Below are 12,548 nucleotides of genomic sequence, written 5' to 3'. Positions count from 1 at the left end.
ATACAGCAGCTAAAATTAGCAGATGTAACTCTAAGGTTACATTAGGCAATTTTCAGAATAAGAAAAGGAAATAACACTTCAACAGGTAGATAGTAAACCTATATATTTAATTTCTTCAAGAGAAATTACAGGCTGGAGTATAAACAATTTCAAAAAAGCATTTAAACAAATCATGAACATGAATTATTAAAATAGCCCAAGAGACAGGCCAGGGAATTCTTAAATCTCTATCTTTAACTTCCAAAAAGATCTTTGCTTCTTCACAATATACCCTTTGATATCACTGACAGTGAGCTGAATAGAACAAGGAAGGGTCTGTTATTGACTGAATGTCTGTGTTCCCCCAAAATTCCTATGATAAAACCTTAACCCCCAAAGTGAGTGTATTCGAAGATAGGACCTATAAAGAGGTGATAAAGCTGAAATGAGATCATAAAGGTGAGGCCTTATTCTGATATGGCTGGTGCCTTTATAAGAAAAAGAAAAGACACCAGAGCTCTCTGCCATGTGAAGACAGAACCAAGAAAGTGGTCATATGGAAGCCAAGAAGAGAGTCCTCACTAGAAACTGAACACTGCCAGCACTTAACCTTAGCCTTCAGCCCTCAGAACTAGGAGAAATAAACTTCTATTGTTCAGGCCTCCAGTGATGGTATTTTGTTATGGTTGATTTATTTGCTCAAGAAAAGAAGAAATGTTTATTAGCCTATGGGGATGGTCCCACATTTTTTAAAAGGTCAGTCTTTAACAAAATCTATTTTTTAATTTAAAACTTACTGTCTATATACTTTTCTTAAAAGTAGAATTAGCAGTTCAAGGAATATGGACATTTCAAAGGCCCCTGATACCTGCTGCAACAGAAGTTCTCCTGAAGGAAGTTCTCCTGAAGGAATCTCTGATTTAAGTTCAAATAAGCAGTGGAAAAAATGTCAATTTTATCATATTCCTGCCAACACTAAACACTAATTTTTCTAAATCTTTGTCAGTTTGATAGGCACAAATCAATCTCACTGTTTTAATTTAGAATACCTCTATTTTCTTTTGAAGAAGATAAAGGCAAACACTGAGAGTGAAGAAATAGATTTAGGACAGGAAACCAGAAGGGAATGAAAATACTTGGAATGGGCACCACAGGAGAAATCAAATCCTAGAGAATAAAAGAACTACCAATTAAGAGAGTCCTGAATGCCAGCCAATGTTGGAAATCAATTTGCAATGAAGACAAACATTTATATCTGATTGTTTTTTCACAGTGTTTGAGAGATGAAAACACAAATAGAAAAAAAAATAATTCAGAATTCTAGTGTTCCTACACTAGGAAACAAGGAAAGTAAAAGAGATAATCAAGGGAGGGAAGGTGATAGAATGTGGATACGAGTGAGTGGAAGCAGAGTTTCAATGGTCTACCAGGAGGTCTACCTAGGCTGGAAAAGGAGAGCTGAATCTAGAAGGTAGCTAGTAGGGTTCAGGAAGAAGAAAGGATCAAAGATGTAGTAATAAAGATATCAAAGAAGGATTTTTGTGTTGGAAAGAAACTAAAGATACAAAGTTATAGCCAGAGAGAGATTTCAGGGTCTGACATGTCATAAGGAAGATAATTATCAGAGATTACAGAATTCAAGGTGGTCAGTTAACACAGACACAGATTTAAGATAGAGAGGTTGAGGAATTTAAAATAATGGCAAGGTAAGATGAAGAAAATAATGGCAGTGTAAGGTGAAGATGAAAACAATGAGTAACAAAGTATTCAAGGAATGTGGAGCGTTGACCAAGATGCTGGCCAATGGTAAGGAGAGAATAATAACCATATTCACATAGGACTATTAATGATGCTTGAGAGTCTGATGTTTGAAGAGTAGTAGCAGCGAGTCCAGATCTGTGTGTCCCAGATCTGCACCATGAAGGAAGAGTAGGAAGATTTTTAAAAATCCAGGTTTTAAACTGAAGTGAAAAGTAAAGAATGTAAGTATATGAGGGCACAAGTATAAAGATCACAAAAATACTCATTTTAGAATTCAAATAGCATGGGGCAGCCTGGGTGGCTCAGCACTTTAGCGCCGCCTTCAGCCCAGGGCCTGATCCTGGAGACCTGGGATCAAGTCCCACATCGGGCTCCCTGCGTGGAGCCTGCTTCTCCCTCTGCCTGTGTCTCTGCCTCTTTCTCTCTCTGTGTGTGTCTCTCATGAATGGGTGAATAAAATCTTAAAAAAAAAAAAAAAAAAAGAATTCAAATAGCAAAAGAAAGGTTTTGCAATATTTTCTTAGCTCTTATGAGTATTAAAATACACCATTATTTCTGTTGGTTTAAAAAATACAGAAATAGAAAAGAATACAGAAATAATTTTAAGTACAAATTCATCCTTTGAATATTTTTACCACGCTGCTAATTGAAAAGAGTAAAGAACACAACATACCAAGAGCTGTTGTTTTTATAAAATGAAAGGCAACTTGAACTCATGACCCTGAGGATCAAGACCTGAGCTGAGATCAAGAGTTGAATGCCTAACTGACTGAGCCACTAAAGTGTCCCTAAAGCCTCTATTTTCTAAATAAAATGTTCTATGATTATATATTAACTACTTAAAAAACCTGACATCTTACCTTGCCAAGTTGCTGTAGAAATTTCAAGTGTCTCTCTTCAAACTGTGTAGGGTCTTGGTCTTCAAAAGCACCAGGAAACCCTAGGGCACCAATTCTCATATTTGGTAACATGTCATTTTCTGTTAATAGTTCATAATCTGGAGAAACAAAGTATATTACTACATTAGCTGGCAAATTACACTTTTATTCATGCTAACCAAAATAATCAGAATGAGTTAGAAATACTATGTACAAATGACACAGAAAAACTCTAATAGTTTAAGCTATGCTAACAAGGGTCTTTTTTTATTACCCATAATCTAACAGGCTTTCAAGAAAGACTTTTGCAAAGAATAATTGCCAAAATAGGCAGTTTTAGTATTTATAAAGTAAGATTATTTTGACTTTTGTGGTGAGAATGAAAAGTAGTATTGGAATAGGAAATACCTAGGGGTCAGACACATATACATTTAACTACATACTTTAAAGGACTGGACACACAAAAACAAGTTATTTTTGTTTATTAAACAATTTGTTTAAAAAATTTGTTTATGTTTAGAAAACCACTCAATTATAAAATACATAAGTAGTTTAAAAAAAGAAAAAATTGCTTCTAAAAAGTCAAATAAGCCAAAGAGACTTCTAGAGTATACTATTCATTAATTGGTAAACTAAAATCAGGTTATTGAAGAAGCCTTTGTTAAAAAGGAGAGACTGTTTAATCAAGACTAGAATATGTATAAAGTAGGAAAAGTCATGTGAACATAAGAGAGTCTAAAAGACATCAAGGTTCACTATATCATATTCCTGAAACGAATATAAATAACACTGTATGTTAACTAACTGGAATTAAAACTAAAAAAAAACAAAAACAAAAACCAAAAAACGACATCAAGGAACTTCTTAAGAGATTACAAAATTAGTAAAGATTTGTTAAATACAATAAAAATAGAAATATAGCTGGAAAATCAGTAAGACTATTCCACCAATACCTACCTGGAGTAAACAAACTATTAAGATCTCGTATGATGGCTCTGAAAGAAGGTCTAAAATCTGGTTCATAATCCATACAATTATTAATAAGATTTGCTAATTCTGTCCACTTTGGTGCAGGAAGTTGGTGTCTATCTTCATAAAACTGTAGCTTCTATAATTCAAGAACCAGATGAGAATGAACTATAAAATGTGATATCAAGCTTCTTTCTTAACATCAGACAGGCAAAAAAGATATCAAGTCATGCGAAAGAAAATTAAGAATTCTAACTTCACAGTCAATATAAACTTACTCTCTGAGAATCCAAAGCACTCAGAGGCTTATCTCCTCCACTGCAGATTTCCCACAAAGTGGTACCAAAACTCCATTTGTCTGTCGCCAAATTTAGATTTTTAGGATTTTCAATGCATTCAGGTGGTACCCATGGTATTCTCTCCTGAAGAACTTTTAAATGACAGGAACAAAGTATGATTAAATAGTTCCCACAAGTAAGTAATTATTTTATATGCAAATAATTTTAAAACTGATTTGAATAACTGGGTCTTTTGTTTGTTAGGGGTTGTGTGTTATGTGCACCATACAAGCTCATACACTTATGAGCTAGAAAGGACCTTTGAGAGCATCTAATTCATTATCTCTGCTTTAACAATGATAACACTAAAACCCATAAAGATTGAGTAATTTGCTCAAAGTCACAAAATTTGTTAGTAGCACAGTAAGAATTAGAATCTTATACAAATCTTGGATCGACTAAACTTCTTTCCATTAAACCATCATGTCTCAACTCGTTTCCTACTCTCTCTACCCCTTCCCTATGAGTTGTGCATTCAAAAAAAATTTTTTTCCCATAAAATTTGTCCTAAATTGTTTTTGCTTTTTTTTTTTTTTTTGGTATTTATTTACAATGTGTAAGTAACAAAGGCAATGTTGTCATTCTGAGCTGTTCTAATGATTAAACAGCAGTGGCGATTCTAACTTGTACATGAGAAAACAAGGACCACCAGGAAGATCAATGACTGAATTATACCAAGATACTATGAGTATGTAACTGATATAGGTAGTTTCCACTAAAATCATGGAGTCAAAAAAATAAAATAAAAATAAAAAATAAAAAAAATAAAATCATGGAATTTCCCAGGTAAGTTGCTATGGTCTTTGACCTCATCAGAAAACACTATTCAAAGGAAGGAGGGAGCAATTTTATTTATTTTTATTATTATTATTATTTTTTTAGGAGGGAGCAATTTTAAATCCACCTCTGGTAATCTGGCATACATACATAGACAAAACAAATAAAATGATATATAAGAGTGAAGGATAATCCATTGCACCATTTGGTATATTTTGGTAAAGCAATATGAATATTTTTGCTATATAATTACAGCAGGTTCCTTTCTCTTTAACCATATGAATAAATTTTCACCTTCCTTTCCATTCCAAAGAGTTAAAGTTTCCCTGAATATGGTTCTAAAATCCTATAACATTTTCTGCCCTATTATCTGTCTTCACTATCAGATAAGCTATCAAGCTTCAATACTGTTGGCTCAAATAGGATACATCAATGCACAAAAGTTGATCTATTAAGAGTCTACATTTAGAACATTCAATTAGAGAAATTAACTAAGCTAATGAGATACAATTGCAACATTTGTACCAAAAAACTCCTTTCAACTATGTGACTGAAATTTTTACTTCAGTTGTATTAAATAGAAGGCTAACTAACACAAAAGATTTTAAGTTTTTAAAAGTCAGAATTAGCTGGATAATTAAACTAAATAAGATCCCAAAGTAGACAATATATCTTCTCAAATTTTTAATTCAGTGACTAAAAAAAGAAAAATTTAGATAATTTGTGGCTCAAAGAATGTATTAGAAAATGTCACATTAAAAAAATGGATAAAATCTGAACTTCCATACGAGTAGGGATTAAAACTGTTTTAAAAAATCATTCTGTAGTCCATGATAACATGCTTATAAGAAAGAAGAAATCAACAGAGCCTAGGATATAACTATACCTTAATTTGGATTTCTAAAAATGGTAATTCAATTTGTTATTAATCAAGAACATATCAATAACAGAGGTTGAGAAAAAAATTATCAACATTCTTTTTTAATACTATTTTCCAAGTAGAGATGTGGAATCACTATGTTACACACCTGAAACTACTGTAACATTGTTTCAACTATACTCAAATAAAAAGAAAATTTAAAAAAAAGTTAAATGAGATTCCTGTAGAACTTACTGTCCTTTGGCAAAACTGTAATACTAATGCCAGGATCACTAAGTTTGATGAAAGGAGGATTTCCTGTCTTCCTGTCTTCTTCTCTGATAAGCAGAATATTTTTGGCACACACATTTCCATGAATAAGTGCTTTCTCTTCCTATTAAAGTTAAATGCACAGACATTCAAATATCAATCTACAAATGTTTGAAAACTTAGTATATCCATGGATTTAAAGAAAAAAATAGGACAGTATTAACTAATTAACATTAATTTGGAAGCATGCTTTGAAATAAAAGTAAGGTTTATGGCAGCACTGTGTTTTCTGTTTTACTTTTCAAATGACACCACAATCTATGCCCATGATGAAAAGAATGTATTAAAATTACTCAATGCCACTTCACTTTCTAAACCTGAGATTTTAAACAGTATGTATTTCTAAACATTAAGTATTGTTTCTGTTCAGCAGCAAGATGCAAGATGTGGGTACAACACTCTAAGGAGTCTGATCACTGGCTGGCCCTCTGGTATTCTGCTTCTATGGCAACATGCTTTCTCATTGAGCATAATGTCTAATTGTCCACAAATACCATAACAAGGGACTTTCTGCAGGGATTTTTTTGCTATCCATAACTAGTACAAGTTTCTATATATTTTTTATTAAATTCTCTAAACCCAAGTGACACAAACTATAGAGTGTTCATCAGCAATGTTAAGAGATTGATGGAATGACAAAACTCTTTCAAAAACATGATTTTACATAAATAAATATATGTCTAAAATAATCTCTTTCATCAACTAACAGATTATTTTAAATGACTCAGCATTTATTTATGTATTTCTTATTCCTGGGTCAAGAATCTTTCCACATTGCTTCATAAGACAGGACAGTAACTTTTTGATGAAAAATTATACTTATTACTTACTAGAAAATGCATTGCCCATGCCAACTGTTTAGCCACTTCAAGTTTCCAAAATATATTTATAGAATTCTTATTCTTTTTCAGATATGTATCTAATGATCCAAATTTTACAAATTCCTGAACCAGAATATCTGTATTAAAATATAAAAATTAAAGACTCAAGTACACATATGATAAAAATATATGTAATTTTAAACTTTTATAAATATATAGTTATATGTGAGTAGTACAGGTAAAGAGATTATGCAAAATTCACTCGTAAAATATATTTGTTGTATTTTTGGGTTTAGTTTTTTTCACGACAGCAAGATGCAGGGATCTAACAATTACATATACAAAATATTACATTAATTACATGTATTACATAATTATATACACATATAAAATATATTGTTCTATACCTCTACTACTATATTGTTGCTATATTTTTATATTTACATATATACAATATTACTCCAGCATACTTCCATGTATTAGCACTGAATTATAGCTGCTTTTTTTAAACAAATGAAAATTTATCAGAGTTGACCTCTCTTCCATGAAACTACAGTAGGGTCCCCTGCTTATCTATGGGTGTGCTTTCCACGGTTTCAGCTACCCATAGTCAACAGGTTCAGAAGCAGATGATCCTCTTTTCTGACTGTCAGAAGGTAGAAGCCTAATACTGCATCACAGTGCCTACCTACGTCATTCATTTCACTTCATCTCAGCACACAGGCATTTTATCATCTCACATCAACATAAGACGAAGAAGGGTGAGCATAGTATAAATATGATATTTTGATGGAGAAAGAGACCAGATTTGCATAAACTTTTACTACAGCAGATTGCTATGATTTTTCTATTTTATTACTAGTTATTGTTGTCATCTCTTATTATGCCTAATTTACAAACTAAACTTTATCACAGGTACGTATGTATGGGAAAAGACATGGTGTACATAAGGCTGGGTACTATCCTCAGTTTCAGGCATCCCCTGGGGGTCTTGGAACAATACGCTGCAGATAAGGAGGGACTCTACTACATTTAGACATCAAAACTTCCTGAAATTCTTCTTCCACACATAAAAATGTATAGCAATGTCTATTCTTGCAGGCATTAAGGAGAATTTGAGTTTGAACTCTATTATCCTTTAATTATATACTGCAAAAAAGCAAAAATTAGTTTTGCATTTATCTTTAGAAGTATATTTTAAATATACTATTAAGATACACTTTGCTTCTAAAAACAGTCTCTGGCTGCCTTTAAGACATATAAAAATTTCTAGCCATGTTAGTACTGACCAAGTCACCAAAAGCCAAGACTGTTTGTACATAAAGACGTGTTGTTTAATAATTAAACTGAGTTTAGAGTTTATTTATAGTCATCTAGGACTAATTTGTAAGGCAATAAGGTCAGGTTTTTAATTTCAAATCTAAATTTATTGAGATTATTTTGTTGTTTCTAATGCATAAACAGTAAGTTATATAAATGAGAAAAAAGGATTTGGATTTAATTATAAAAATGGAAAATTAAGATAAAATAAAAACTCAAAAAATTTAAGCAAAAAATTTAACCATGGCATCATGATACAGATCTTTAAAGAAATTCTGACAGACTTTCACATTGTAATCCATGTTAGTTCATGGCCCAGTAAGTTAACTGCCTATACTTCACACACACTTATGCTTCACCTTTGTTTTAAAATGCATGATCTTGGGGCACCGGAGTGGCTCGGCAGGTCAAGCCTCTGACTCATGATTTCAGCTCAGGTCATAATCTCAGGGTTGTATGATCCAGTCCTGTGGTGAGCTCGGAGTCAGGCTCTGTGCTAGGTGTGGAGCCTGTTTAAGGTTTTCTCTTTCCCTCTCTCTCCTCTGTCTCTGTCCCTCCCTCCTCCAAATAAAAATAAAAATAAATAAAATGCATAATCTTATCTCAAATTGTGATCCTCTTGATCTAATATTAAAATTACTTAGTTCTCACTTGGTGTATAACTAATATTAAAATTACTTCATTTTCACTTTGTTAGTGACAAAGGTTAGTGACTTTGGACCTTGGTGGGTAACTACGGGTAACTAAAACAAAAAAAAATTTTTTTTTTTAACTAAAACAAATTTAATGAATGTTTTGCTGCACACAGTTAATTCAGAGAACAATCCATATACTGATAATTAAGAACTAGATCACAGGTAAATTTATGTCATGGCAAGTGTCGAAAAAAGAATAAATATCTGAGAATTACAATGAACAAAAACTTAATAAAACTTTTTTATGTGGCATTTAAGACCTATTATGTTTCACAGATACCACTGATTGTCATGTCTCATTATTTTATGTGTCATAAAAGAACAAAGAGTAAATTATGGCATGTCATTGATTACATCACACTTCTCAATTTCAGGTATTTTTAAATGTGAAAAAAATGCATCACAGAATCAATGAAATAAATATAAAAGCAAGCATAAGAACTGGAATTAAATGCTCTGACACACAGTTTTCAAACTTTTTTTTTTAATGTATTCTTTCTTCCCCTAAATGAAAAATTATGGGAAATACCAATAAATAAAAGAAATAAATACAGAACTATTCTAGTTGAGGATAAGAGAAGTTTCCATCATGGTAGTAAGATTTATTCTCACTTCATCAACCTTGAGATACCTGAAATACCTCCTCAGAATAGATTTAAAAATCACTGCCTTTGAAAAGACTATCAATTTTCAAAGATATGAAGAAATGTTATCTAAGTATGGACGTATATTGAATTCACATTATTAATGGAAAATAGAGAATTAACATAAGCAATTTTCTGGATGTAAACTCTGTTTTTATGAACAGTCTAAATTTAGACATCGACTATATCAAATATCAACACCCAATCATTTCAATTTCATTAAAATTTTAGCCTTTTATTTATTTTTTTATTATTCCAAAAAAATTTGTGCTGAAATGGCCAATTATTCCAATGATATATTGAACCAGCCATAATTTGCATTGCTGTGGAGAAAAGGTTGTAAGATATTTGTTTACTCTAATATTCTACTGTTTGGGCATTTTAACATATAGCATATTAACTGTTTCCTGAACTTTAATTTCATTCATTGGTTTCCCTTTTTAGAAGACATAACTTACAGTTATAGGATGTTTTTGGTTTCAACAATATTTAACTCTTCTTAAATTGGGTTTAATATGATTTATACTGATACTTAGTTATGATCCTGAAATTAAATTTGCTATATAAACAAAAATACATGCTCTGAGAAAGGCGTAACATTAACATAAGGGAGTCTGTAGTTTTACTTACTCTCCTCTCCACAGACACATACTCCATAATTTAAAACCAGATGCTTATGAGAAAGCTGGCTCATCATGCTGGCTGCTTCAAAGAAAGACTAAGAAAAAAAAAACATACAAAAAATGCAAAAGAATTATTGTTTGTGTCTATAAATGTTCACAGGTCAGAAAGATACTGTCTGCTGTAAGAGAAATGCATGCTCTCCATTCTTAGCAGAACTACAGATAAGATTACAAAATGCTTTGGTTCCTTTATATGGACCTACAACTGCTATCAACCTCAATGATAGAGTTCATTCTAAGGAAATCCCTGAGTAAGCCTCAAATAAGAAGTAGCAAAGAGAGAGAGCAATAATGGTACAGGGCAACATGGATGCTGCAAGATCAACAGCCCTTCATCCCTAGCACTTGCAGTAGAGCACAGAGACAGTGATAGGGGACTCAGGTAAATGCATGAAAGCTTCAAATAACCTCTCAAACAATTAAAAACGATCTCTGTACAGCTAAAATATCATAACAACTATGTCAGGAGACTGGCATAGTATTAGTATCACTCTAACTTAACCAACTCTAACCTTTGTCTAGAACTTCTGGGTATAGTTATTGAGGATCACAATCACCAACACTGTGAAAGAAAAACTCTTTCAAAAAAAAAAAGAAAAACTCTTTCACTTGGATGTTTCACATCACCTTCCACCAACATCATTTCAGACATTTTAAGCGTCATAAATGTTTGTTATGTCATGTTTGGCAATGCCTTGCTATGTTAAGGACCCTGGCAACTAACAACTGGCTTTCTGCTACCTAGCATCTCTGGATGATGCTCAGAAGCATTCATATTTCACCTAGAGTGTTCCTTAGTACAGTGCCTTTCAAAAATTTTTTAAAAACTGAAGGAAATCTGTGGAACCCTTAAAACTCTGGAGAGCCAAGTTTGAAAGCCTTAATATATGCAGAGATGCTGCAATACCCATAATACAATGTGAAGAGTAGTTTGGAAATAAGTTATTATAAAAAAAATTCTATAATGTTCTATTGCCTCCCACAGAAAGCACCCTCAGAAAGATCCTTGATATATATACTTTTAAAAGTTGCAGTTGTGGAAAGCTGCATGCCTAAGTGTGTCGTGACACATCATAAATGACATGAACCACACAAAGAACATACATACCTCTGAATAATTTCTGTGTGCTTTATCAAGAACTTTTAAAAGAACTTCTGTTTCATGCAGTTGACCATAGTCTCCTACTTCTCTTCTCACACCTTTAAAAATTTTTGTAAAAGTGCCTTGGCCAAGACTTTCGTTCTTTAGAAGAAAAAAGGAAAAAAAGAATGAGTAAAGATGAAGAAAGATGTAGCAATTAGGAAATATGTTTAATGACAAAGGGTTTTTAAAAATTCATGAGCAAATAGTAACTGTATTCTGTAACAAAGGACAGAATATAAGGATTAATAAATAAGTACATTTTGGATCCACCACGGTCTTGAGTCCCCTGAATTAGCTGTAATTATCACTTTTTCATAGTGTCAGTGTTTACCTACACTTTTTTACATGTGAATGTTTTTCTTTGTTTGCCTTTCATATAGTGAAAAGCAGTCCGGTGTAGTCTGTGGAGGCAGAATGTGGAACTGTTCCGAATCACCACCTTCTAGTTGTGGGACCTCAGGCTATTTCATCTCTCTGTACTGTAGGCTGTCCTGGTCTCTTCATCTGAACAAAGGGGATAATCATTTTCCCATATTATTGTTATGAACAATAAATGAGTGACTAGACGAAAGCACTGAGAACAGTCTACAACACATAGTAAATGCTCAGTAAGTGCTGGTCATTACTACTATTATTAATATTTCTTGCAAAATAATTGACAACAGCCTGCGCTCTGAGGTAGAGCTGCCTGTGTTCAAACTGCAGCTCTACTGTTACTAGTTTTGTGACTTTAGGTCATGTAGCAACTCTGCTGTTACTCACATGAGGATTCATGTCTTTATAATTCTGTGTAATTCTATCCACTCTTTCCTTTTGGAACTCACACATCAGCTGGTCTTTCTCATTCCACTCTCCATGTCCCTTAAACTCTTTTTCATAATTTCCATTTCTTCCTATTTGCTGCATCTGAATAATTTTCAGATCTATTTTGCCATTCAATAATTCTCCCACCGATCATGAGTAATCTGCTCTCTAACCTCTCTATGTTCTAATGCCAATGAGCATATTTTTCATTCCTGTACTTTTCTTCCTCCAAATCATTCTGGTCTTTCTAAAAATGTCTTGATTTTTCCAATGTTTTCACAACTCCATTTTTAACTTTAAACACATACATGTATTTTATCATCTCAATCTGAGAAGTCTATTACATGAAGTTCTTGGAGGTCTAATTTTGATGTTTGTCGGTCTGCTCTCACTTAATCCTGAATTATTTCCCTGTATATTATAAAAATTTTTATTAAAAGCTCATGTTTAAAGCAGTTTATTTGAGGGGATCTTGGATGGCCCAGGTCAAGCGTAAGTTCTTCCAAAAAGATTTTGTATTTGTTTCTTCCAAGCATCACAGGACAC

General features: G+C 32.7%; 1 protein-coding gene across 8 annotated transcripts in view; it reads right to left on the bottom strand.

Moving 5' to 3' along the window:
* The window catches only part of JAK2 (Janus kinase 2), a 118,316-nt gene that overhangs the window by 12,366 nt on the left and 93,402 nt on the right, over window positions 1–12,548 (bottom strand). For all 8 annotated transcript variants that reach the window (XR_007401641.1, XM_049092839.1, XM_049092828.1 and 5 more), the window contains 7 exons: window positions 11,163–11,297; window positions 10,002–10,089; window positions 6,722–6,849; window positions 5,817–5,955; window positions 3,866–4,017; window positions 3,576–3,726; window positions 2,601–2,737 (listed from right to left, as the gene is read on the bottom strand). Coding sequence is in view for 7 of the 8 variants with exons in the window: in XM_049092839.1 (XP_048948796.1) it covers window positions 2,601–2,737; window positions 3,576–3,726; window positions 3,866–4,017; window positions 5,817–5,955; window positions 6,722–6,849; window positions 10,002–10,089; window positions 11,163–11,297 (930 nt within the window). In the remaining variant the exon portion in view is untranslated. The remainder of the gene's footprint in view (window positions 1–2,600; window positions 2,738–3,575; window positions 3,727–3,865; window positions 4,018–5,816; window positions 5,956–6,721; window positions 6,850–10,001; window positions 10,090–11,162; window positions 11,298–12,548) is intronic.

Source organism: Canis lupus, chromosome 1 (assembly GCF_003254725.2).
Source record: "Canis lupus dingo isolate Sandy chromosome 1, ASM325472v2, whole genome shotgun sequence".
NCBI classification, from domain to species: Eukaryota; Metazoa; Chordata; class Mammalia; order Carnivora; family Canidae; genus Canis; species Canis lupus.
The sequence above is the reverse complement of the archived record's forward strand: the minus strand, read 5'-3'. Positions and strand labels throughout refer to the sequence as shown.